The sequence below is a fragment of the Sapajus apella genome, unplaced genomic scaffold, assembly GCF_009761245.1.
Source record: "Sapajus apella isolate SASKATOON/1434 unplaced genomic scaffold, GSC_monkey_1.0 scaffold11, whole genome shotgun sequence".
Lineage (NCBI taxonomy): Eukaryota > Metazoa > Chordata > Mammalia > Primates > Cebidae > Sapajus > Sapajus apella.
The window spans coordinates 5,038,197-5,065,494 of record NW_022436951.1 but is presented as its reverse complement, the minus strand read 5'-3'; the positions used below and the strand labels follow the sequence as shown (position 1 = coordinate 5,065,494).

The window sequence follows — 27,298 nt, the reverse complement described above, 5'->3', positions numbered from 1 at the left end:
ATTCCTAATAAATGCTTGTGGATGGCTGCCTGGCCCAGTGCATTCGAGGAAGTACAGAAGTACAGAAAGCGATAGAAATGGGTTTTTATTTGTAAAAAGTTACAAAATGATATTGTACAAAAATAAAGTCTGTAGAGAACTTTGGTTGTATAACACAAACGACCAAGACAGATCAGAGAAGTCAGAACTTCCAAACAAGTGCACTCCTTACTGTATCAGATGGTGATCACAATGATAAAGAAAAATCACAAACTTTACCCTTTTGTGGATTTGGTGGAGCAATTTGCTTCCACTAAAACCTGCTTGTGGTGTGTAGGTGATGCCGGGTACGAGCTGTCAACACCCATTGGATCCTACAGCTTTTTTGGGCAGGGACTTTCCATGGGGAGCGGGGGTGGGGATCACTGAGGTTGAAGCCTGGGAACAGCAACCACTGCACCTGCCAGGGATCTCTGAAAGGGACAGATGTCCCCGGGGCCACATCCAAATTGCACTCCATGAGTGCCTGGATGGCTGGGGTTTGTCACTGTTTCGAGCAGTCTGACTTTCAGCAAGATCCCAAGGGAGGGTGAGAGGGAAGGCCATTCCTCCATGTCCCAGGAGGGCATGGGGAGCAGAAAGGACAGAAAAGGGCAGAATCATGATGAATGTGGGCATTTTGGGGGGAGTGGATGGGATGTCTGGTAACTGCTCCTTCCTGTTTTTTTGTAAAATTAACCTGATTACTTGATGGAGGACAGTAGCTCATTTAATTGCTAAATCTGTCATAGTTTTGTGGCTAGCAGCCACTAAGGTAGTGATAGATCATCTCCTGGATGAAAATCCTTTATGAAATGTATAACAAGCTCTAATACAGGGCCTAGTGTGTCAGCTGCAAATTCACAATCTAGGACACAGAGGAGGTGGCTGTTCCCACCCCATGCTTCCTCCTGTTCTAACCTCTTTTTCTTTCTTTCTTTTTTTTTTTTTTTGAGACAGGGTACCAGGCTGTCACTCAGGCTGGAGTGCAGTGGCATGATCACAGCTCACTGCAGCCTTGACCTCCTAGACTCAAGTGATCTTCCTTCCTCAGAATCCTGAGTAGCTGGGACCACAGGTGTGCACCAGCATGCCTGGCTTTTTAAATTTTTTGTAGAGGCAGGGTCTCCCTATGTTGCCCAAGCTGGTCTCAAACTCCTGGGTTCAAGAGATCCTCCAACCTTGGCTTTCCACAGTGTTGGGATTATGGGTGTGAGCCACCATACTGGCCCCAACCTCCTTCATTTAAAGGCAGCACATTCTTAAGCATGAGGCTCCATGTGTGTGGCTATGGCTGGCCCAGACATAGCTTCCTCAGCACCTTCTCAGCCATCTGCTCTCCAGTGAGCTGTCAGGTGCTCAGGTATATAGGAGCAGCAACTGTTGACCCTCGATGACAGCCCAGGAGTTGTATAGGACCTGGCAGACCCTATCTGTGGAAGGCACCTGTGTCTCCTGGGCTGCACTGGGCAGCGGCATATTCTCAGGAGGGTGGTGGGTGGGCAGGGATGGAGGGAGTTGGTAAAATGGTAGCTACCTGACAGCACTGTTGACATTACTTTTAGGTCAGCATTAAATCCAGGACTACCTACTAAAGGGAATTGAAACTTTTCTACATATGGTTATGCATAGTATAGATAGATATACGTGGAGGGGACCAAGAGCTTAAATACAACAGGAAGTGGAGCCCACGACATTTCTGTTCCGTGATGGAGCAAGGAAGAAATAAAGCCAAGTGCCATTGGTCTCTGCACGCTGCTCCAGGAAAGGGGGCCTGCCCAAGATGCTCCACAAATAAAAATTGGGGAAAATGCTGAAATCTGGGGGGAAGTGAATAAGAAATTTTCCTGAAAAGGTAAAGTAAGTGATTTTTAACTAGCAAAAAACTTTTTAATACTTTGAAAAGCATGGACCCTTGTTTCCAATTCAAATTTCCTTTTGTCACCTTTCTTTGCATTTTGCGAGCACATATACTTTGGCACCTTTGAAAAGAAATTTTAATAAATAAGGGAAAAAAGAGAAACTCATTAGTGAACGATAATAAATAACAATAACTTAAATCTCAATAAATATCTTCTCTATGTTTCTGTATCTGAAACAGATGCATTGCATCGAGTAGCTTCTCCGGTCACTGGTGACCACACATCAACGGGGCTGGGTATGTACCATCTGTCTCTCTGTAAACCAACAGGCCAGGGGGGCTCTCCCTGCCAGGGGGCAGCTGGGGGCCTTCCCCGCTTCTCTGCTACAAGAATGCTGCTGAAAACCACAACTCATTTCCTGTTTCCAAGGACATAAAGGAAATACCTTCAGGTTTGTGTTTAATCATGAGCACAGCCTTTTTGATTCCTAGCCAACTTCTTCCCACCCCACACGCCGTGATGGAAATCAATCACCAACCGTTGGCAAAAATGCTGGTTGTAGTAAACCTCAGGCCTTGACTTTCAAATTATCTCATGTATCTTTGCTTTTTTTTTTTCCTCTCCTTTCCAGGGTATGTCTCCACTGAGTGACAGAAAAATAAACCTCTCTTAATTTCAGCAGTAAAACGTAATGACAAGGAATGACACCAGGATTCCTGTTCCCCTGGTGTCTTCGAACACATGAAAACAAACCACAGGAGATACACTGGTTTGGTTCTTCAAGTGCATCCGCGACCACATCGGTGATCGGTTGATGGTGGACTGTATCAGCTGGAACGGTGGTAACAGCCAACCAGGAACATCAGCCCTGAGCTTCTAGTGACATCGGCTGCCATCCTGGAGAATCCAGAGGGCTGTTTTCTCTCTCTCCTGTTCAGTTGTCTGTAGCTGGATTTCCCTCTACCAGGCTCCCATGATGGCTGCCTTCCTCCTCCTCCTTCTCTTCCTCTTCTTCCTCCTCCTCTGCCTCCTTGGTCCTCATCTTCCATTCTGGGCAAACATTTCCTGGGAACCTTGGTCCCTTTCTTTGCACTGTAGCAGGAATGCAATACACAGCAGTCTCTGGAACCGGAGTCAGATACATCCACACCTTTTAGCGGAATGCTTTCTTAGAATATGGTAAACCAGGTTATCATCTAAAAATGACAGGTTATCATCAAAGGCGATGGGTCTGCAACATGCCTTCCCTACTTTGTTACTCACCAGCTTTTTATTTCTGGATAAGTTTTTTAATATTTTGTCGTACGTTGTCTCAGCTGCATCGCAGGAGCCGCTGCAGTACCTAAAAATCAGTGCCTCCTTGGTTTCATAGCCCAAACCCAAGTCAGTGACATTTAAATGTATTGCAGTTAAGACACAACCCCGGTTTTTGCCCCTGTGGCCTTTCTGACCTTTTCCTTTGGAATATTCTGGGTTGGCAGCTGCAGCTTCCCGATTTCGCTCTCTTCTAGAAAGCTCTGCCATTTGTTTATCTGGTGACCTTTTCAGTCTTTTAATGGTGGCTTGAATAAAATCCATGACATCATCGAACTGATCAGGATAATCCTCTGGCATATTTGCTGTTCAACAAGAAGAGAAAAAATGGTACATGAGACAAAATGATCATTTCAAGCCGTCTTCAAGATCAAAGTGCCCCCCTAAAGTCAGCAAAGATTGGACCCACAGCAAAACTATCAGCCGGTTAACCTATGGGACCACTGTAATCCCCAAGAACAGAGGCAAAAATGATTTAGCTGGAAGAGGAGACTAATGTGGTGGTGACATACTTCCTCAAAGAAAACAAATCCTTAGAAGTGTAGTTTTCATTTGAATAACATCCACTGTTTTTAACAAATCCATACAGAGGTCGCCGTGAGCTGGCCAATCCTCTAGGGCCATTTTTCTTGCCTAGTCACACAAACCTAGAGTAGTGGTTCTCAAATGTGAGTGTGCAGGAAAATACCCTGGATATTGACTGCAATGCAGATTCTTGGCCCTACCTTTGGAGATGATGAGTCATTTGGTTTGGGGAGAGGCCAGGGAATCTGCATTTCTAACAAGCCCCAAGGAATTCTAATGTCAAAGATCCTCACACCAAACTTTGAGAGACACCGTCTGAAAGGGTGAAAAAAGTAAGGTCTTCTAATATGACTACTTTCATCTGGAATACTGAGTGCTTGTCCCTGAAACTTGCTTTGATCCTGCGTGGCTGAGTGGACAAGAACTATTCTGACAGAAGAAATGAAGAGCTCAGGAATGCAACTATAGCTTAAAACTTCCTTAAAAATCATTAAGGAACAGGAAAACAGTTTATACTTTACTAACAAAGAGACTAATTTACTGCTTCCTTTGAACAGCATGACTTAAAAAAAAAGCCCCAAAGCCCAGTGATAGAGTACAGTGGCATTTGTGCATCAGAGCAATAAATGAAATGAGATGCTGTTCATGGACAGAGCAGTCCTGCCCCCAGGGGTGAAGTCCAGCCTCTGCTGCAGGCTGTCACTGGGCTCCCACTGTCTGGCTGCAAGCAGGACAAGAGGCTCATTAGAGAGATCACATGGAGAAAGGACGAGGGGACAGTGAGATGTCTGAGACCTTTGGTAAAAGTATGAATCAGCAGTCTTTTGGTGCTTTCTGCCCGATTTCAGCGTTTGTTTTGGTAGATCAAGTAAGAAGAGAAAAGTAACTAATGGAACAATGTAATAAATTTCTAAATGGGTGGGGGAAAACAATTCAAACACCTGTTTCTTAGGTATTAGGCCTTTTATGTCCCCCTTACCTCATTTTTCAGGTCATTTATGTTTAGGATTGTAAGCTGCTTAGAGAAATATACCACAGAAGAGTTGTCAGCAAGAGTAAATGTTTTTTGCCAAGATTGAGTTAAAGCATAAAAAGGTTACATTATGTCTAACCAATGTCAAATTGTTTTGTCATAAACCTAACCTATTTAATTGTTAAAATATATCAGGTATCCCTTCCTATAGAACAAAATCTAGCAAAGGCAACTTAACCACGTGTGTGTGTGTGTGTGTATAATATAGAAAACATATGATGTATAATAATGAAAAGACTGGTGATTGGAATCCCTAGAAAGCCTAGTTGCTATCTGAAATTTAGCATTGGCTGGATCAGCTGTACAGAAGTCACAAAGCTGTTTCCACACTGGCTGAAGCCCTGTCACCTCTTGCCTAGATAACAGCAGTGGCCCCTGAACTGGTCTCCTTCATTCTACCCTTACCCACCTTTGATCTATTTTCCACCCAGCACACAGAGGGATACTTTAAATGCAGATCATAATCCCCTTGCTCAAAGCTCAAAACCTTACAGTGGCTCCCCATTACTCTTGAAGGAAAAGCCCAAATCCACACTGGCCTTAAAGGCCCTGCCTGACCTGGCTGCCCCTCTCCTCCAGCCTTTATTACCTCAAACCTCCTCTCCTGTTTCTCCTCTTATTCACTCTCCTCTAGCTACCCTGGCTTTCTTACTGTTCCTCAAACACGGGGCTCAGTGTCAGCACCACTGACCTTTTGGGTTGGGTCATTCTTCATCGTGGGAGGCTGTCCTCTGCACTGTAGGATGTTTGGCAGCATCTCCACCCAGGAGAGGCCTGATACGGTTTTGCCGTGTCCCCACCCAAATCTCATCTTGAATTGTAGCTCCCATTATTATCCCTACATGTCATGAGAGGGTAATTGAATCATGGGATCAGGTTTTTCCTGTGCTGTTCTGTGATAGTGAATAAGTCTCACAAGATCTGATGGTTTTATAAAGGACAGTTCCCCTTCCTGCCCATGCCCTCTTGTCTGCAACCATGTAAGATGTGACTTTGCTCCTCCTTTGCCTTCTGCATGATTGTGAGGCCTCCCCAGCCATGTGGAACTGTAAGTCCATTAAGCCTCTTTCCTTTATGAATTACCCAGTATCAGATATTTCTTCATAGCAATAAGAAAATGGACTAATACAATGCTCGTAGCAACCTCATCCTAGTCATGTCAGATCAAGGTATCTCTGGATATTGCAAATGTCCCCTAGGGGCAGCACCATCCCTGGAGAACTACAGCTCTAACAGTCAGGAACTCAGGGCCTTTATGCTGGCTGTCCCCTCTCCTCCTGAACCCTGTTCCCCTGGAGAACCCTGTGGCCACTCCCACATCTCCTTCAAGTCTTTGCTCAAATGTCACTGTCCACAAGTCCCACCCTGGCCTCCCTGTTTAAAACAAGATCCTTTCCCAACCCCCAATGCAGATACCTCTGCCCTGTGCCTCCCGCTCCATCATAATTCTTGCTACATTCTAATATACCATCTAACTGATTTCTTAGGCTTGTTATTTACAGTCTGTCTTTCCAAAAGAATGTCAACTCCAAGAGGCAGGAACTCTGTCTGTCCCGCTTGTTCACTGATGGATCTCCAAGTGCTTCAGTAGGCCGTCGAGGTAACTGCTGGCTGAATGAGTCAGGTTATTTTACTAGGGGGAAAGAAAGTTCTTAATTTTTCAAGGGGACACTGGGACTTCTGCTGAGAGCTGCTTCATTATGAAATAAAATGCTCCAAAATAAACAGCCCACATCACTCAGGAAAGCTACTGTGCTCTGAGTGGCACAGTCACTGCCCACCAGAGAGCTGAAGAACTGTCTCCAAACTGCCTTTCCTCCTCAGCTTGCTGCAGCTTCGCCGTAGCAGTAACTCTCAGTGCCTACCTCCCCTGGGTCTCCCAAAGAGCTCTGTTCCCTGAGTAATACTTTCTTAAGGGAGCCCGAGAGAGTACTTTTTTTTTTTTAAGACGGAGTCTCACTCTGTCACCCAGGCTGGAGTGCAGCAGTGTGATTTCAGCTCACTGCAACCTTCGCCTCCCGGGTTCAAGCAATTCTCCTGCCTCAGCCTCCTGAGTAGGTGGGATTACAGGTGCCTGTCACAACACCCAGCTGATTTTTGTATTTTTAGTAGAGATGGGGTTTCACCTTGTTGGCCAGGCTGGTCTCAAACTCCTGACCTCAGGTGATCCACCCACCTCGGTCTCCCAAAGTGCTTGGATTACAGGCATGAGTCACCACGCTTGGCCAAGAGTGCTTTTAATTTGTCCTTTCCTTTGGACTGCTTTATCACTGGACTTCCTTTAGGAAGTTTTCTTTCAAAACAAAACAAAACAAAACAAAACAACAACTTTAAATTACTTTGACAGAAACTGATGACTTGTTTTTAAAATAATGAGCTGCTTTTGCTATTGGTGATTTCTTTCAATAATAAGCTATTAAAGAGGAAATAAATGCCGATGTGCCCACTTTCAAAAAAAATGCTTACATAGAAATCAGAACTTATAAGATAGATATATTAGGAGTGATCAATCTTAGGCATGTGGCTAATGATTAATATAGGAGTGATTAATCCTAATATATCTATCTATACAGAAGGGTCTTCAAATTAAAAAAAAAAAGACTTGTTTTACAAAAGGACTCACATCATGGGCTCTATTCAATAATTTTAAGTAGGCCATTACTTTAGGAACCTGGGCATATAGAAAGTTAAGATCGATTAACAATCAACTGAAGATCAATCAGAAATGAGGGTAAAAAACTTACTGAAATTTTAATATAAGCTAATGGGAAAACATAGAGTCACAGAAGTTCAAATTATACAGGCTTAGAGACTTATTAATCTATATGTTACATAATTCATATTACTAGAGTAATAATAAGGATTTGAATCAGCACTTATAGTTCGCTTTTAGCCCTCAATACTTGAAAGATCTTGAAAAACATTTTTCCTCCCTTTTTAAGACATTTTGACTGCATGGCTCTGTCACAGGCTTTCTTTGCCAGGTAAAATACAGACAGCCTGGTTATATTTGAATTTCAGGTAGATAGTGAATACACATCATAGCAAATTTGTCCAAACCCATGGCACGTATAGTACCAAGAGTGAGCCCCAATGTTAACTATGGACTTTCAGTGAAAACGATATGTCAATGTAGGTTCATCAGTCGTAATAAATGTACCATTCTGGTGGGAGATGTTGACAGTGGAGGAGGTGATACATGTATAGGGGTAGGGAGTATATGGGAACTCTGCCTTCCTCTCAATTTTACTGTCAACCTAAAACTGCTCTAAAAAATAAAGTCTATATTTTGTTCTTAAAAAAAGGCTTTCTGGCATGTGGCTAATGAAAACTACTTCCTTTGATAGAAAATCTCCCTCACACTTTGTTGCTAATGTGGAAATATTTAAGCCTCAAGTTCAGGCCATAAGCAACTCTTATTAAGCTCAAGGTTTTTGTTCCCATTCAAATTCATGAAAAATAGAACAAACGACAAATATTTATGCTGAAAAGTTTACATGGATATGAATTCTGAAAGCCAGGAGAGGGCATTGTATTTTTCAAACCACAGGGCAAATAGGCCTGCCTCTTTTAATTAAATGAGTTCATTCTTAGAGCCAGCCTCAATTTATGGTTGTGAGGCACTTGGGGGCATTAGGAGCCATATTCCTCTGCAGAGGGTGCTAGGCAACTTCACTGAGCCTGTCCTTAATTATTCTGCAGAGTCCTGTCACCCAGCCCAGGCAGGAAACTCCTGGTGATGAGCTGAGATGCCCACAGCTGCCTCCATCTTCCAGGAATTCACTGAGCTGAGGGAAAAGAAGAGGGGTTTGAGTTTGGATTTGTTCCCTGAATTAAGACTTACTGGCGCATCTCTGTCTTTATCCTATAAAAGGCTTGGCAGAATGTCAGATACAAAATGACCCTCATTTATTAACTTTAATAGTGAAATATTTGCAAACCACAAAAGAAAAGCATCATTAAAAAAAAAATAGGTCAAATCCTTGCTCATTTCCCAGACCTGCTTGGAGGATCTATCTTGGAAAACATGTCCATCTAAAAGATAAAGTTTTTGGATATCCAAAATGCTCAAATGCATTTAAGCTATCCTTCAGAGTGCAACTAAATATTTTGGCATTATTCTATTTAAAATATTTTAACTTTGATGTGTTCTTTGTATAAACAGTGTTACTTAAACAAACGAAACCTTGTACTGGGGCACCACTCTGGGAACAGACTGTTCACTGCAAAGACTTTGGTGCCCTCGATTATGGGGAAAAAATCCAGTAATGTCACCTCAGGAACAAAGAACTGAGATGGTGACTATTTTGTAAAGCCAACTGAGTTTTTATAGGAACAATGGTGAGGGGTCCAGGTCCTTCCTGTAATAGCTGAACTCAAAATTACATAATTCAAAATGTTATATTGGTTAAGCTGGCATTATAGGACAAAGTCTTTTCTTAAAATGTCAGATTTGTCTAAAAATAGTACAGGTTAATTATCTTTTAATCAGAGGATCATTTTTATACTTGTAGCTGTTGCCCCCTGCCCAGCCTGGCCAGGCAGGAAGTCTAAGCTGACTTTCATCTGAAGTTTTCAACCTGTGGGCCTGAGAGGGAGGTGGCACAAGGTTGTCTATGAGGAACAAAGTGGTAAGGACACAACTCCTTATCTAGAGGGTGGAGGGAAGGTCTCTGAGGCTCAGAGGGACCCAGGAGACAGGGGGCCTGACTCCAGTACCCACAGTGCTCCTGTCCAGGAGGGGAGGTCCTTCAGGCCAGGCTTAAGATCTGCAAGAGCTGGGCTTGCCTGATGAAGAGGCCCCAGAGAGAAGGCTCAGGGGTTTCTTGCTCTAGGGAGAATATTCTTGCTATTTCACTGGAAACTGTCCAGCTTCTGTGACTGGAAGGGTGGGGGCTAATGGGGCTTATGGGGTGATCTGTTGCCTGAGCCAAGACCACACAGGTGAGAGGTACATCAGGAACCAGTGCCCAGATGGTGGGGCCCAGTTCTGGGATGGGGCAGGATGTGGAGGATGAGGCCACAGGCTGCTGCATCTGGGGCTGCCAAGGTGCGGTGCCATCCATCCTGACATGTAAAGCTTCCCATGAAAGGCTGTCTTCAGACAGGAGGAAAATGAAAAACCCCCTAATGGTGGGAGACATTTAATCTGGTATTCTTTGCTTACCTATACTGTGGGTAAAGTGCAAATTGCTCTATAGGCCAAATTGCTCTATATTAAAAAATATAGATCACTCTCTCTCTGTCTATAAACACATACACACATGCACGCATACATACGTGTCTACACACAGAGACACACCCATACATACTTACATGAGAAGAAAAGATCAACTTAAAATTGATATAACTTCTCAAGAAGAGTCCCAATGAATGTCATTGTTTTAGAATAAGTTATTTTTATCTTTCTATAAGATACAAACATGATTTTCTTTCACTAATGCTGGGATACCATTACAAGAATATCATTACTACACGGCTGAGTCTAACCTGTAAAACTTCTCATATGACAAAATTTCATCAGGCTATACCTTATATAAGAGCTTCCCTGAAGCACTTAAAAACATTACCAACATAAAAGTGGAATACTGCCTACTTTCACACATTGACTTTAAACTGACAATATCCCTTCAAGGCTAAATTGAATACTATCTCCACCTTACAGCTCAGGAAGCTGAGGCTCAGAGAAGACAAATATTTGGTGAAGGCCATGGGACTAGTAAATGTGGACTTGGTGGTTCCGTTTCAAAGCTCAAACTTGTTGTCTTTTTGTTTTTAAGTAAAAACTCTACTACCATGGAGCATTTCAAGTCTTGTGGCATATGGGAATTTATTGTGAAACAAGTGCAAGACATGCTGGTTTCTTCTATACACATTTACCAGTTCAGCCCAGGAAGTGAGAAATATACTTTCTGTTGAAAAATCTAGTATGAACTCAGGTACACTAAGTAGATCCTAAAGTTAGGCTGCCATGGGCCACAGAATATAGTAAATTGTCTCCGAAAAAGGAAAAGCCATGCCATTCAGGGGCATCTCTCCCATGTCCTGGTTCTTTCATGTCACACTAAGGCAGCTCTGGCAATTTCCCAGTTAAAACAGGAAAAGCTGCAGCCAGCACGGCAGCAGATCCAGACAGAGAGGCCCCATCTCCGGAAGCTCCTCCAACTCACGCTGGCACCAAATGACCAGGCTCTTGCTGCAGAGCTGGAGAGAACAGAGGCCTGGATTCCAGTCCTGTGTCAGTCCCTGATCAGCCCTGTGACCTTGGAAGTAATCACTTAACCCTTCTGAGGTCAGCTCAATGCTCTCTGGGGCCTCTTCCAGCTCCAAAATGCTAAGATGAGGATAGTCTAAGCTTTGGCTGGAAAGTGTGGCCAGACGTAAGTTTTTCGGTCACCTCTGTCGGGGAGAAGACCACCTCTGGTTGACGCCCCAGCAGCATTCAGCTCAGCCACTACCATCAGGCGTCCCATGAAACCCCACAGGAGGTATTTAAAAACTTTGCAGTACTCAACCTCTTCAGTTTATCTCTTGGCTCAATGTCTTGGCTACATTTGAAATGATTGTCATCAACCCTCTCTAAATCACCAAGTCATTTTCCTGTGCCCTATTTAACAGAGGTAAAAGATATGTAGAAAGGACCCTGTATCTGCATCTGAAGACATCCAGATTCTACTGTGAGGCATTCTTAAACATCAGTTTCCATCTGTAAAAATAGAGAAGGGCCCCATGACCCTGGAGAGGATACACTACAGCCACATGCTATGGTTCGTTCAGTCTCCATCACCCACAAGTCAAACACTCAATTTTCCATTCTCATCACATCTCAATTGTATTCATTCCTGTTTTTGCTGCTTCCAGTATGCTTACGTCATACCTGCCTTATGACTCCAAGGCTAGAATCGCCCCCTGCAAGTGGTACAAAATGGATCAGGAGAGTCAAGCAGTTTCTCCTGGAAGCCCATCTGTGGGCTATCAACACTTGTTCTTATTGGACCTCCAGGGACCTCAAAAATGTGGAGTCCATGAGAATGGACTCTAAATGTGAGTTCATGAGAATGTTCCAGTTCTCTGAAAAACTTCTGTAAAGTTTTGTCATCTGCTTCTATTTCAAAGTGATGACTTTGTCACTTATTTGAACTACTTTTTTTTAAAAAGCCCATAGATCACTAAGCACTGAATGCTGATGCGTCTTATGTTATGTAATGACCTTCCTTGCTTTCCTATTTTGGATGCAGAATTAATCTAGTGTTTGGTAGACTGTCCTGATCATAGGCTGCTCTTGGGTTAACTTTCAGAAGTGTCCACAGCATCTATTTTCCTAAAATTAATCACCAGCTGAGGCAATTTACTAAGTCACTGCGACCATTTCCAGAGCTACCAGTGCATTCTCTTCAGGACCAGTGGTTTGTTGACAGTAAGGCATGACATCAGTTTATTTGAAAAGTATTTGCTTTGTAAAACCACCAGTGTTTTGTTGTTTTAAAAAGCATTTCTGGATTCTCTCAAGGCAGAAGAAAAAGACCAACCAGAATGCAAAACACTTTACAGAAAAAGGAGCTATGGGTATACTCTGAAAAGCCACTTTGCCCATCAAAATGCCATCTTATTTACCATCTCCATCCACTCTGAATGACGCTGCACATACTAGTTGTACTGTATCCTAAGCTGTTATCCTACAACTCAACTAAGAAAATTTGTAATAAATGGACTGAAAATTACTCCATGAATACAAATAGCCAGAAAACCCCACTCAGGGAGAGACAGACAGTAAATTCCTTTTGTTACTCAGGTTCTGATCATCTTGCTCTGATTTCTATGTATGGGGTCCATGCTTTTATCATAGTTATGCTAATGATTTTACAGTGATACAGCATGGTCCCCCTGGGTGGAAAGTGTCCACTGTTCGCTTTTAAGTCAGAAAAACACCCAACAGGGTGTTCATTTGTTAGCTAATCCACGAACACCTGGTGTGAGCTAAAAGCACTCCACAGTCAGTAATAAACACCCCAAGCTAACGAGCACACACCAGGAGTTCTGCTACTGCCCTTCTAAAAAACTTAACAGGGAAGGGTAAGAAAGTTACCTGGTAAAATTAAGTGCACAAAAAGCCACGAGGGCAAATCATCCCTGTGGTGTTATCAGAGGCAGGTGGTTGTGGGGGTGTCTCTCCTTTCTTCTTTCAGCGAAGCCCTGCCCTCAGCCTGAGAGGCTGCAGGACCCCGCTGGATTCTGCACTCAGTGTCCGTCCGTCAGCCCTTCCCAGAGGACCCACTGAGCAGTGGGTAAAAGGCATGTAAGGGTCTCAGTGATTTGAACAAGAAGGAAGGACTAAGGTTTGATAGATTCCTGTGGTCAGATACTAGGAGGGAATTTCTACCCCTGGTGAGTGAATTTATGGGAATCTCAAAGACTCTATAGGTAATGAGATATGGTTATCATTATAAAACAACTTTATCTGCTAAACGCATTCCCTGATTTTTTTTCCTTAATGACTTTTTGATGGAGTCAGAAGAGTGACATCTGAGTATCCTGGGCTGGCAGGAAGTGATCTTGTGCAGTGGCGACAAGTGTAAGTGCTGGACTCAGGCTGCCCTGTGTCCAGACCCTGGCTAAGTTGCTAACCCTGTAAGTCTCAATTTCCCCTTTCAAACGGGGCTAGTCACAAGTTTTCCTTCAGGTCAAATTAATATGATAACATAAGAAATAATTCAAGCTCAGTTCCTGGTCCACAGAATGCATTTCATAAATGGTGCCTAATGTAAGCCAATATGGTTGTCACATCTGGGACCCTCCTTCAGCAATGTTTACACAGAAGGCAGCAACACAGTCAACTCTACAGTCTCTAGACAAAGCAAGATTGCGTGAAAGGGGATCCAGACGCTGGTCCCTACTTAGTCTAGCATGTTCTACAGAGGAGAGACCTCTGTGCAGGGCCTGGAGCCCTTAGCATGGTGGGTTGTGGGCAGAAGCCACAGGCCCATCTTGAGAGGCTGTGTGAGCTCTTCTGTGTTCATCAAAATGCCTGACAACTAAACATGCAAATGTCAGCACACCCCAAGCCCATGAGTGATATCTTTGTATGCACCATGGCTTAGAGCAGTGTCTTCAAACTGAGGTGCCTGGCCCTCTGGGGGCACATGAAAACTTTCTGCAGTGTCTATGGGTGGTTGAGAGAGAATCCATGTCCATTTCCTAATTTCCACATGTGCCATGTCCTAAAATGTCTGGGCTGCCTGGAGATGCTCCTGCTGCGGTTCTCCTTGCCCACATCCACTTTACCAATCCCCCTTCGACCTTACTGAGAGACGGTGAGCTTCTCATCCATCTTGCCATTCTACTGTGGGGCCTGTCCCAGGGATAAACACCTTCAGGTGCCATACAAAGGCATTCACGCATGAATGGCTCCTTGAGACAAACTGATATTGGGCACCTCCTGATGTGAGGACACAGCGTCAAGAACATGACATTCCAAGGATGTTTACCTACATTTAATCATGTGGAAGTAATCAGATCCAAACTGAAGGGCAGTGTGGGAAACAGCTGGTGAAAGAGCCCAGACTTTTCACAAATGTCCATGTCATGGGAAAAAAAAAGGCTTGGGAATCATTTTAGATTAAAGATGTATAAAGATACCAGACAGTCAAATGCAATTTATGGTCCTGGGTTTAAAAAAAAAAAACCAAAATGTAAAGGACATAATGGCTACAAATGGGGACATATGAACATGAACTATCTATTGGATAATAGTATTACATCCATGTTAAATTTCCTGAGACTGATAACTGAACTGTGCCTATATAAGACATTGTCCTTGTTCTTAGAAGATACATACTGAAGTATTTAACGTTCTGATGTTCATAACAAATGCTCAAATGGTTCAGAAAAAACGAGGCAAAATGTTGAAAAAGAAGTCAATCTTCGTGAAGTGTGTATGGATGTTCACTGTACTACAAACACTTGCAACAGGAGAAAACTTTATGAATAAACCAAGAAATCCTGAAGCAAGTTGCTCCCTATTTCCTCCTGGCCAGGCCCTTTGGGAAGCCTAATTGCTTTCTCTGCTTGTCTGACCGTTCACCTGTCCATCTCTTTACCTTACAACTGGGATTCAGAAGCGTGAGAGTGGTCATGGGGTATATATTAACATGAATATTTGAACTGAAAATAAAGTCAGACCTTTTCTGACCAAAAAGCCAACTGATGTGTGCTGATTAGTTTGATCATTTTCCACGAATTGAATAAGCTACATGTGCAGGTGCAAAAGTTTTGCTAAAAGAATATTTAAAGCATATATACAGTTCCCAAAAGGGTTAGCAATGACATCTGGTATAACCATTTAAACTCGTGATAAAAAATTTTAGAAAGCTTCAAAGTGGTAATCCTTTTTTAACATTCTTATTTGCAGGTTTGCAGGCAAAAAAATTGGAAGGCCGTATTGTTTTAAAACCATACTTTTCTACTTCAATGACGTTATTAACGTCATGCAAAAGTGGGCTTTGCCTTTACTGAGCTAGCCTGTTGTTTCCCAGGGGTGACCCAAGTTTGCTTATGCATACTCCTATTCCCACTGAGGCCATAGCTCTGGCACTAGTGCAGTCATGCCAGGTTTTCATGTGGATGCCATCCCCCCCTCGCTGGGCAGAATGGGAGTGATCTGAGAACTAGTCTCCCACAAGGCTTCCCGAATGCTGTCTGCCTACCAAACACTTGAGAAGACCTTGCTTTGTTGCAGAATTAGGGAGGCTTCTCTCATTGCAAAAAGCATCAATATTATAGGAATACTTACAGAAATTCATGTTTCTCTTCTTCAAATGTCCTGATCTGGACTTTGAAGTAGTCATTAATAATACTTGCTTAAGCCTACCACAGCCCAAATGGAAATTTAAAAAGGGGCTAAAGGAAATTTAATAGTCTCTGCTTCTCCTTTCTCTTCGCTTGCTTGTTTAATTTTCCTGGAAATCTTTGTTTCAGAGTTAGTGAGTGCATTTTTAAGCAAGCCAAATGTCTGCATTTTCTTAATCCATTAATATGCATGCTTGTATGAGTAAAGTCAAGAAATATTGACTTTCAGACCAAAAGGCTGAGGTTTCAATTCTGGCTTCACCACTTACCAAGTTTGTGACCTGGAACAACTCCCTAGGTCCCCTTTCTTCACCTGTAAAATGGGGATAATAGTATCTCCTCTTGTATTGCAGAGCTCAAACTTACTTGATTTCAGGACAAGAACTGTGTTAATCATGTGGATAGTTAAAAGGTGCTATGTCATTAGCTTTAAAATTAAGTGTTTATTTGCAACTATTCACTTACTTGGGGCTAATAGTTTGATTCCATTGTGCCTATGCCTAGAAGATTGTTAAAAATAAGAGCACAATACCTCAAAATAAAAGACATGCTTATGCCCGAGGCTCCACTCAAAAGCAGTCTGGTTATTTAGGTAACTTCTGCTTCAAGACAGCTTTGAAGCAAAATCCCCTTGCTGTTACCTGCCTGCTCTATGGGTGCCCCACTGCTATTAGAAGCAGAGCTAACACCTTTTCCTGAATTTTATAGCATCACCTACCAAGGCATCGTCAATTTCCCACCGCTTCTTAGCACCTCTTTCTAGAACTTGGAGACTGGTCTGTCCTTTCCCCACATCATGGTCACAAATTTTCCCATGCTGCTCCCTAGTATGGAATGTCCCCCTTTCCTTTTACCTTCTTTTCCCAACAACCATCTTTCAAGTACCAGGTCAAATCCTCCCTCCTCCTTGAAGTTGTCCCTGCTATGATCCCCAAATCCCAGTGACCTCACTGCTAGGAATGTTCACCATGCATGCGTACAGCTCACCTAAACCCTACACAATAAACATATCTATCTGACTGACATTCTATCCACGCATCCAGCTGTCTGCCCATTCACCTAACAATAGTTTACAACTATATCACAAGCAACTTTATTTAGAAATTTAGCTTTTTTGAGGCCACACAGCACCTAGTACATGAAAGATATTTAATATTTGTTTCCTATTTGAGCTCAAGTAATTAAAGAAAGAACAAGTATTTTAATCAAATGAAGGTGCTATGGGCCATGAGTGATAAATAAACAAAGATCAAAGAGATGTTAGGAGGGGAAAATATCAGGGAGCTTTAATTTTTACATCAGTTGAGGTAGAACCTGTTGAGTATATTGCTTACGCCCTGGGTCAGCCTAAGGTCCTAAGACTGGCCAAATCAATTTAAGCCTTAAATAGATTTCTAGACACAGTAATAGTTTGAAATAGGTTTCCAGACTGGGGCTAGAGTGAGAATGTTGGTTTCAGATCTCAAGTAAAAGATCAGTGCCTTCTATAAGAGTCTGATGTGCAATTTCTTGATTCCAAGAGACCCTTCCTAAGTGGTAGAGCTCCTTTCTAGCTTAGGTAGTTACTCGGTTATAGTATTGTTAATTCATACAGTCCCTAAGCAATAAGACACAATAGATAGATGGTGTTCGTTTATTCTAAATTCTATATTTCATGGCATTAGATTTGAAAGCTTAACATTTACCCACTTGTTGTACTAGAAGCTTCCTTAGTTCTATAGAGGTGGTGGTCTCAGAGTTTACTAAAAGTTTTCTATGCTGGGGTTATGAAACATCTTAAATTAAATGTCCAGCTGGGATCATTTACAACAGAAACGCTACATCTCCACATAGGTAGCCTCCAACTCACAATCCTCTTATCACTTACATAGAAAGAGCCTACCCTAGCTTAGCTCCCTCCTTACCACAAGGGAAGAGGTTTCCCTAACATAACCATGGGAGTCTGGTGAGATAAATTCCATAGGAAATGCGTGAGTTTGGAAAGTGGGGAAGAAATGGAGCTGTGAAACCTTGGAAGAGCGAGGGGCATCTGACCCAGGGGCACGATCCCAGGCAAGCCTGGCCTGCCTACGTGCTGACCAACCAACAGTGAGGCCCAAAATAGCCTGCCCACAAGAGCTGCATTTCTCTCACTCCCCGTAGGCTGTTGTGCTGCTGAAATCCCACCATTTAGAGCAGCATCCTGGCAGATGTCACAGCGGAAGAAGGGAATTCACTGGGTGCCCAGGGAGGGGCCGTTGCAAGTAGGAGGGTGGCAAATGACAACTATGATCCCTATTTATGGAGCAGAGGGTTTACAAAGCAATATCTAACTTAACCCTCACATCAACCCATGAGACAGGTTTACTGTTATGACTATTTTACAGGGGAGAAAGCTGAAGCTTAAGGGATTGGTTAAGTAACAGCTCAACATCTCAGTTTAGTGGCAAGGCTGGGGTCCAAATCCTAGTCTGGTCTGAATATATTACCTTGAGCTCTTGCTTGCTGAACCTACCTGATTTCTTGTTCTATTCCCTCCTTTTGCAGATTATGGGATGTGGCCCCCAGGGCAGAGACTCTCACTTCAAATATTGTGAATGACAGTTCAGTTATATCACAGTTTACATAGGTTTTTGTGGCTACCCTGAAAACCTGATAGCTTAATTTAAAAACTTGTTTCTATAGGAAATTTTGTGACCTGCTAACAAACTGGTAGACTATAATCCCATATATTATACTAAATTGGAAATTACTTGTAATTACAACTTAATGATGCTCAAGGTCATTTCAGTTGGTTTCCAGTTGCACAAAAAGTTAAGCCCACCTTACTGGACTGAGGTTTCTTTTCATGTTGGATTTTTCATACCACCATACATGTACACTTACTAGAAGGTATGTTCTGTGAGGGCAGAGACTTTTGCTTACTTGGTGTATCAAGGTATCCCTAGCACCTAGGACAGTGCCTGGCACAGACAGGCATACATGTAACTGGTGAATGGATGTATGCATTTAGATGCAATTTTTTAAAACTACATGCATTTTATGCTTTTACTTATGAAATACATTTAGAGTTGAGATAGGGAATATGACTATGATGAACTAACTTTCAATAAATTTCGACAACCTTGTGAACCATTGTCTAAGCCATTAGTTCAAGACCTTCCTCCCATATAAAGTATCCTTCCCTTCCCATATAAAGTGCATTTCAGTTGTTTGAGGGAAACTCTGGTCCCAGCTTCAGACCTGCCTCCAGCGATTATGGAACTGTGGCACACTCTAGAAGAACTGCTTTGCCTCTTTAGGTTTCAGGACTAGAGGGGTTTTCTTTCAGCTTGAAAATGCTATGACATTTGCAGGTTTCACCTTGCAGATTCCTCATGCCTACGCTAATCGCCCTTTGGACACAATAGTGGCAAAAAGCAAAATAAATGAACAAAGATAGCCAAAGAGAAACGTCTTAGGTGCCCCAAAAGTCAAATCACAAGTCCTTGAGTTTATATAGGCTAGAAGTTGCTACAGGTGGTAGCCATGAGCCATTTGCTTTACAGCCAGCCTCTAGGCAAGCCCATTGGCCAATTATGAATTCTATTTGGTTATCTCACACAGATCATATTAGGAATAGAATTCTGAATGTTTCATTTAAACTGGAACCAGCAGGACACATACAATCTCAAAAGTGAGTGTGCAAACTGTGTATATTCCGGTCCTCCCGTGAAACGCACAGAATGACTGTTAATGTGGCATGAAAGCTCTTTTGCTCAATCATTAAGTTACAAGCATTTGAAGGGAACTAGAGGAATCAGAATTTATGATACTTTCTATTTTTTAGTGAAATGTGGTGACAATGTTTTTTTACATAAGCCTTAACCAGTTGCACTGTGTACAGTGCAGGATATAAATGTCAGCACTGTGACAGGGGCGTGTTGACACTGGTTGAGTGTTCAAAGTCTGCATACTGTCATTATTTTGCCTTCCCTGCACTGACAGCTTGCTACTGAATGAAACATACCTGGAAAAGAGTCAATTTGGCTTAGAATGCAGCTCAGTTTCTCTTTGGTAACATTTCTTTTTCTGGTTTCCTCTAGGATCTATTGGGTCTTTCCATAGACAAAACACAATAGGGTGTGTTCTGTCATTCAAATGTAAATAGTGAGAATCTTGTTCATTGATGACATAGCATCAGTTCTGGAAAAGGGAAGCAATCCCTCTTCCCCACAGCATGCCCTCACCCCCACAATCTGTGCTAACTCGTTTGCTTTGTGACTGTACCTTATATGAGCCACAGATTTTCTTGGGTATTATCAGTCCATAGTGATTCAAGTCTGGCTGTACATTAGACTCATCTGGGGAACACCTAAAAACTCAGGTGCCTAGGCCATACCCCAAATCAAGTAAATCAGAATTTCCTGGGGTGAGACCTAGCATCAGTATTCTTTAAAGTTCCCTAGGTGACTCCAGTCTCTTCCTAGGAGACTCTTACCACAGGACTTTGTGACAGGAGCATAAAGGCCAAGGGGCAAATCTCATAGCCGCTGGCATTGTGGAGCAGAAAGGCCTCTCTTCATGGTACAGTTACAGAGTATTCATTGAGCTCGAAAGTAACTTGCCTGAAAGTCACACAGAGTTAGTTGAAAACTGAGCCAGGAGCCAGAGCCAGTATTAAATGAGCCTAGTTAAACAGGACACTAATAATGGCAATTAAACCTCCATGAATTAATCAGCTTGTAATCAGGCACAGTCATTTTTCTCTTGGCAATGTCCGGGTTAGAGAACTATTATCTGCCACCGTGTTCTTGTCCCTCTTGTCTAGGCCGTTTGAGTGAATGAATAGCCAGTTTCGGAAGACCTGGTACTAAGGAGCATTTTTAAGTTTCTGCTGGAGAAATATTTATATATATGAAATTTGTGATGGAAATAAAAGCCTTTAAAATAGGTTTACACAGTTAATTGACAGACATTCTTGGAACAGGCACTTTAGTTTCAAAGGATCAACCATGTTCCCTAACTTACTTTTGAAGTCTTAATTTGCCTTATAAAAAAATCCACTTTCTGTCTTTCTTGGGATTTGTGGAAGAAGATGCTTTTGTTGCTATAATTAAGCATAAAATAAGCACATTGCATTTACTGGGTTGTTTTGTAGCCCAAGGCCAATGGGTTAGGGGGATCAGCACACAGCTGATTATTCCAGGATTACTACCGTGGTTGTGACCACAGTAAGTTTCAAGCGCAAAAGGGATAATTCTGGGGGTGGGGGTGATGGTGGGGGTGGGCAGGGAACAGTGGCCAGGGTGGTATCCTAGTCACATACAACTCATTTTTTCTTTATTTTGGGGTTGTGAAATTTTCTGTTGCTACCTTTGTTGACATTATGCCTCCACAACAGCCTCTATCACCTGTAATATAGCATCTCTAACTTCGTGTAATAAACTTCTGAGGAATGGAGGGAAAATGATATCACATCACAGCCGATATTCCCTGACTTGCTTCTAAAACATGTTAGTTTTTGAGAGGTAAATCACAGACTTAATTTCTAATAAGAATAACCTGGCTTTTTTTTTTTTTTTCTTAAGAGTTAGCATTGTCACATGTGGAATGAACTACAGTCTTTGTCCCTAGTCCCAGCCAGCACTATTTATGGTTAAGTCTTTCTAGAACCGGAACTTTTCTGAACAGATCTGACACTACCCAGACGCTTGTTCTGGAAATGTAGGCCCTTCTGTGTTTTCTCTGCCTCCGGCTTGCTTTAGTGAAACCCAGCCTCTCGGCTTGCAGGCCCAGTTTAGGATGAAAGTGCAATAGTTTTCAGAATTAAGCATAGCCAGGCACAGTCACATAGATAAAGGGCTTTGGAAGAAAGAAGAACTGGGCGTGTGTATAGATGAGGAAATAGAAAAGGGGACAGCTGTGTGTTTCTGAGCTGGTGGTGCTGGTGGGGAGGAAAGTTGTTCATCGGAATGCTAAAGGGGCAGCATAAAACCTCTATCCCCTCTGCGAAGGGCAAACCAGCCCATGTCGCTTTCAGGCAAGGCCCTGGGGGCTTCAGCACTCGCACCCCTTGCCCATGGGTCGGGAGGCTACACAGCCATCGGGCTGGCTTGGGGTGCGTGCGGGAGACGGGTAGGGGTGCGAGGGGGTCCGCCAGCGGCCCCCCGCGGGGAGGGAATAGTTCTTACAGTCACTGCTCAGCGCGAAGGGCGCGCGGCGGCGGCCGAGGGAGCGGTCTTCGGCGGGCGCCTCGAGAGGCCTCTTACCGGCGGGCAGCGGGAAGGCGGACGCGGTGTGGAGCAGCACCAGGCAGACAGCCACGACATCCCATAACTTCATCTTAGAGTCCCGTCCGGCGGCGGCACCTGCGCGGGCAGGCGGGAGGTGGGGGAGAGAACCACAGAATGCTCGTTAAGCCTGGGCTCTCCGCGGGTCCCTGCGCCCCCCTCCAACCTCGTCACCGCCCTCCTCCGGCACCGCAGCCGGCCAGCGGCTCCCAGGGCACTCCCGCCCTCCTTGCGAGTCCCCAGTTCGCTTCTCCCTGCTGAGTGCGCCCCAGGAGCAGCTCGCACTCCCGGTTCAGGTTGCAGCTGCCCTTCTCCACTCTGACTCTTGGGGTCAGAGTTTCAAGCAGGGCTGCTGTCCCCTCCAGTTAACCCCTCATCCCCACCACCACCACGAAGCCTGTCCAGTCCCCTCTACTGGTGCGCAACATCTCCCATTCCTGGGGGGCAATCGGGTAGTTCCCACCCTGAGTCCTCCACCCCAACCAGAGACCTCCCCTTCTTGTCCTGGGAGCTCCTATGGGCGCGGAACCAGCCCTCGGCCCTAGCAAGGAACAGACTTTCTCTTTGGGAATACAATCAAGCACACCCCCTGCCTCCGGTCCCAAACCGCCTTCCGGCTAGTAAAGGCCAGGCCTGGGGGCACCACTTACCCCGCCCCCACTCTTCACTCTTCCCACCTAAATAGGTATTCTGTTGCCAGAGCAAGAAGTTAGGAGGGATTTGGAGACTTTGGGGCTGTATGGGAATAGCTCGGTTAAGTTACTTAACTTCCCGAAGCACTGACTCGATTTAAAATACTCGTCCCACCTCTTAAGGTTATGAACATTAAATCACGCATGAAAGCGGAACATGTAGTAAGAGCTCAATAAATGCTTTACCATTGCTGTTAGGCAAAGACTGAATTTGTCTTTAAAGTTTTAATCCTCCGTGATATGCCTGAAAACCCTTTCTTGATTGGATTTTTGCACCTTTGAGAGATTCTGGCCCTAATCACTTCCCCTCCCAGAGGAGTCACTCCTGGACGACTCTACCCAGTCCGGGACGCTTTGGGGGTCCTCTGGCAGAGGAAGGCCTAGACAGTGGTACGCGCTGAGTGGGGGTGGGGGTTGGAGGTGGGGTTCAGCTCTTTTCAGCTGTTTGGCTTCTCAATTCTCACACCCCTACAAAGTGGGGCCACGCAGCTGGGGGTGGGTGAGAAAAAGACGCTGTAAATTCTGGGAGGAGTTCCAGCCAATAAGGAAACGGGGGAGGGCGAAGGCATCTTGGGGTGCAGTGTTATCCAGTGCCTTCCTAATGCCAGGGTTCCAGTCTCCAGGGGACTAGTGACTAGAGAGACTCTTCTGCGGAATCTACGAGATTCGTGCAGTCCATTATCCCCTCCCCCTGACCCGCCCCATAAAACGGATTGTTAGGAAAACTCGATTTTTTTCTATGCAGGAGGGAAATGCAAAAACCAGATAAATGCAAAAACCTCAATGTCATTCCTGGCTATTAGTTCACAGGCACCCCTCCTCCCTTCCAGGGTCCAGTCCTCGTCTCTACACGGAACCCCATCCCCTGTACCAGTGCAGGCAACCCGAGGAAGCCTTTAATTCGGCCGCCAACTTCCCACTGCTGCAGAGACCAATGCGTTTTTCATCCCCTGGGCGTCTGTTTGTTCGTCCTGCAGCTGTTGGGCTCGGAGGGTGTAGGGACTAGAAACTCCTAGCGACCTGCAGCACCGAGCGCCTCTTGTCTCGCGGACTGGTTTGCAAACTCGGGGAAAAGCTAGGCTCTGGATCGCGACGTTCAGACACAGGAAAACTGCACAAGGCAGTGCAAAATGAGTACAGAAAGGCGCTTTGGCAGCTAGGACCCGGGGAACGAGAGCCGCCCTCCCCAGTCACCGGCTGGTGCCAGCTCTTGAGTGCGTGCGAAATGGCTGGTGGTCCGGAGGAGCAGGGAGGCGCGGGGTTAACACGCCATTCCAAATTGCTGTGCCCGCCAGCAGGAAGCCACGGAGGCACCAGATTTCCCTTCCGTCTTAAGAGGGTTTTCCCTTTTTTCCTGCTTGGCCGACCGACGGCTTTTTAAATTGGACGTGGAGATCCTCAATTAGAAGTGTGGCGAAGCTGGCAAAAGACAACACAGTGGAAAACTCCCTGCCTCGCCAGAGGAGGCTCCCGGCAGCCGTTCCCGCCCTCGGCGGAGCGCCGCCGGCGCCCCTATCGAGCTCCCCCTCTTCCCCACGGACAAGGAGGGCGCATTCTTCCCCCTGAGCGCCGCCGGGACCCGCTCTAGTCAGAGCTGCTCTTTAGTTCCCGGCATTTGCTGAGTGCGGGAAAAGGGGGGAGGTTCTGGGGACTCGGCACACACAGCGTCTGCTTGGACGTTTTTCTCGGAGTCCTTGTGGACTCCACCCCGCGACTTCTCAGTTTGTCTGTCGCTTTCCCCAAACACATTTGTATCTGCCCGGCGCGTTTCTCCTCAAACACGGCCTTTGCCCACAGCGCGAACTGCTTCACCCCCGCCACGTGCGAGAACCAGGCTCTGCTCCTAAAGTGACTTGAGCACTACTCCGCCAGGGGACCCCGGACCGTTTCTCGGGCCTGGCAGGCTGGTCCCCCTGTGGGTCCAAGACAACCACGTCCCCGCAGAGCAAAAGCAGCGGGCTGCGGGCGCCGGCACCTGGTGGGTCCCCAGGCCTGGGGAGGCAAGGCGCCCAGGAAAGTCACAGGAGTGCTAGCAAAGTAGCTGCTCCTTGTGAGGCGCTTCTGAGTTCCCGGCAGCAGGGGGCACCAGAAACCGTCTGAGCTGTGTCGCGCCCACGCGGCCCGGAGGCTGTGTTATCTTTTAGTTATAAAACTGGAGAACCACCACTCCCTCTACAAGCCTCCCGAAGTCCGATTAGCCCGGGAACCTGTGGAGGTCCTAATGGTCATCTTTGCTTTTCAGGCTCCCACCCCTCCATTCTTGCTGGTTTTCCTCCCTACTTCACCTGAGCGCGTTTCTTGGCAACCTGCTTTCAGATCATCCCCCACCCCTTCCCCGCGTCACTGTGACAGCTTCGCCAGAGGGAGCGCTCCCGCCGTCAGTGCCCCCGCACCTTCTTGTGCCTGGCAGGCTGGGAGGTTTGTTTGGGCTTTGCCTTCAAGATCCAGGTCTCAGAGAGAGAAAAGGAGGCGGTGGGGCGAGGAGACGGGTTTGCTATAACCTCGAGTTTTTTTTTGGAGGGGGGAGGTAGAGACAGAAATTGCTGGAGATCTATTGCTTTTCTTAACTATTCTTCGTGTTCTTGACTGACAGAGGACTTATTCTCCCCTTTATCACCCATAGCTGCGGGGCCCAAGATGAGGAAAGGAAAAAGAATTTGGGACACTTCTCGCAGGCAAACTGGGGAGGGGGGTCTGTCTAAGGGCCGTGTTCCAGGTCCGAGAGCACCCGAATTGCTAGCGGGAGTGGACTAGGGGCATGGCCGACTTCCGAGACATCGGACACTTGTCACTTGTTGAAAACGCTCCACCTTTCCTGCCAAAGCGAAGACGCAGCAAACCAGGGTTTGGTGGAGGCCGCTGGGCTCCCGTGTTGACTGCTTTGCGGGACCGGGTGCGTGAGTGAGGCTGGAAGAAACACCTCTTGCTTGAAATACTTAAGCGTATATTCCAAATACTGAGAAAGAGTCGAGCGGTTGCTCAGTATTTGGAATACAGGCTTAAGTATTTCATCTTAACATCTCCGCAGCAGGGGCCGGAGGATTTGCCTTTGTCCCCGCCTCTGAGCAAAAGCGGCAGGAGCTCAGGGATGGGTAGCCCCCGGGACACGCACACCGGTCCTGCCGGCGGATTCTACCAAAGCCGAAACTAGCTGGGCGCCAAGAGGCTCGGGGGAACCCGCGAAAGTCCGTTTCCAGCCCGAAGAGGGTTCGTTTTTCTTCCTTGCGGCCAGAAATAAACCAACAGCGCGGAATTAGCCCGGAGGTGGTGTAAAGCAGTGGCGGTGGTGGCGGGGTGTTATTGGAAGGTGGCACGGAGTGCAGGAGAAAAAGGGATCATTAAAATAATAACTTCAATGGCCTAGTGGAGTCTCAAGAATCTGTTCGAGACAGAGATTTGAGCCCAGGACTGCCAAGAAAGCTCCTCTCCTAACCTCGACCGGGATGGTTAGTTTGGGTGGGGGGCGTTAGGAAAGTGCTGGCAGCAGGGTGAGGAATGTAGCTTTGCCAGACCTCGCCTGGAGGAGGTGAGCCCTCCATTTTTAGGTTCTCAGCACCTTTGCAGCAGTCCCTCCCCGGGCCTGCGCTTTTCCTTGGAACAGATCAAAACAAGCTCAATGGTAAGTTGCATTCTTGGCAATGATAATATCTGCCGGTCCAGAGAGGACACTTCGGCGGCGGTGGGTTCGAATTATGATCCAAGCCATGCATCATTCTGGGACTTAACGGAAGAGCGCCTCGCCAAGTCAGGGAAGGAAACTGCTCCTCTTGGGCATTCTGGGGTTCAGGGGCATCTGGGGCTTCACAGATCTTTGCCCACGTGGAAAAGACAACCTGCCCCTCCCAAAGGCCAGTCTCTCCGGTTCCACTTTTCTCTTTCCTCGCATAGCTTAGTCTCCCTCTAGTCTTTCCACTTTCTACTCTCACCGCTTGCTCTGGGGTCCAGACGCACCCCTCTGACTAGGGCGCCCTTCAGCCAGCCGCTCCTGCCCGCGACGCAGGCACCAACCGCTCCCTCCAGCCCATCCCGCTCCCCTGCTTACCTCGGATCGGGTCTCCGCAGACCCCAGGTTGGACATTAACTCCAGGTGGCCCAAGTCCCAGCCAGGAGACCCATCCGGGCCGATGGCTGGAGCACGGAGCCCCTCCCAGCAGGTCCGGGCCAAGAGTTCGCAATCCTGGGGTCGCGCGGGGCAGCGAGGGAGCGATGGAGGCGACGGCCGAGAGTCCCGTCGCCGCCGCAGCGAAGAGGGCGAGGGCTGCCGACAACTCTCCCGCCGGCTCCCCACACCCCCAGAAGCCGAGGTCCGAGTAGCTGCCGCTGCTTTGGGTCCGTGGGTGACAGGGCTGCGCGCGCCGCGCTCTTGGCTGGGGCAGCGCGGGCCCGGGGCGCTGCGGGCGGCTCAGCGGCAGCTGCAGCGCTTTGCGCCTCCACGGGGCGCACTGCCTGGGAGCACGAGATGGGCTTGTCTGATGCTGCCGCGGGAGCTGAGGTTTTGCCTGGAGATCCGAACGAGACACCAAGTCAACCGGCGCGGGGAGTCCAGTGAAGACATGAGGGCGCCAGGAGCGCAGGCTGGTCTTCGAGAGCCCGGGCTGGGGGGCCGGGGGCCGTGGTGGGGGAGGGGAGGCGCGGGCCCCCGGAGGGAGGGGTCGGGAGGCGGCGGCGGGGCCCGGCGATGGGGGAGGAAAGGAGAGCAACGTGGAGGCGCCGGAGTTCCCGAGGCTGGGACCGGGGTGCGAGCGGGCGACGCGAGGC

General features: G+C 46.2%; 1 protein-coding gene across 2 annotated transcripts; it reads right to left on the bottom strand.

Moving 5' to 3' along the window:
* Nucleotides 1-60: 60 nt before the first annotated feature.
* On the bottom strand, nt 61-27,298 carry GDNF (glial cell derived neurotrophic factor). 2 transcript variants are annotated; one of them, XM_032278920.1, is made up of 3 exons: nt 26,583-27,298; nt 21,750-21,926; nt 61-3,499 (listed from the first exon to the last, which is right to left on the bottom strand). In XM_032278920.1, exons 2-3 carry the CDS (start codon nt 21,898-21,900, stop codon nt 3,015-3,017), a joined length of 636 nt encoding a protein of 211 aa, XP_032134811.1. In that variant the 5' UTR covers nt 21,901-21,926; nt 26,583-27,298; the 3' UTR covers nt 61-3,014. The 2 variants fall into 2 exon arrangements, with proteins under 2 accessions (XP_032134811.1, XP_032134812.1); XM_032278921.1 differs by having other exon boundaries at nt 21,828-21,926; nt 26,583-26,743.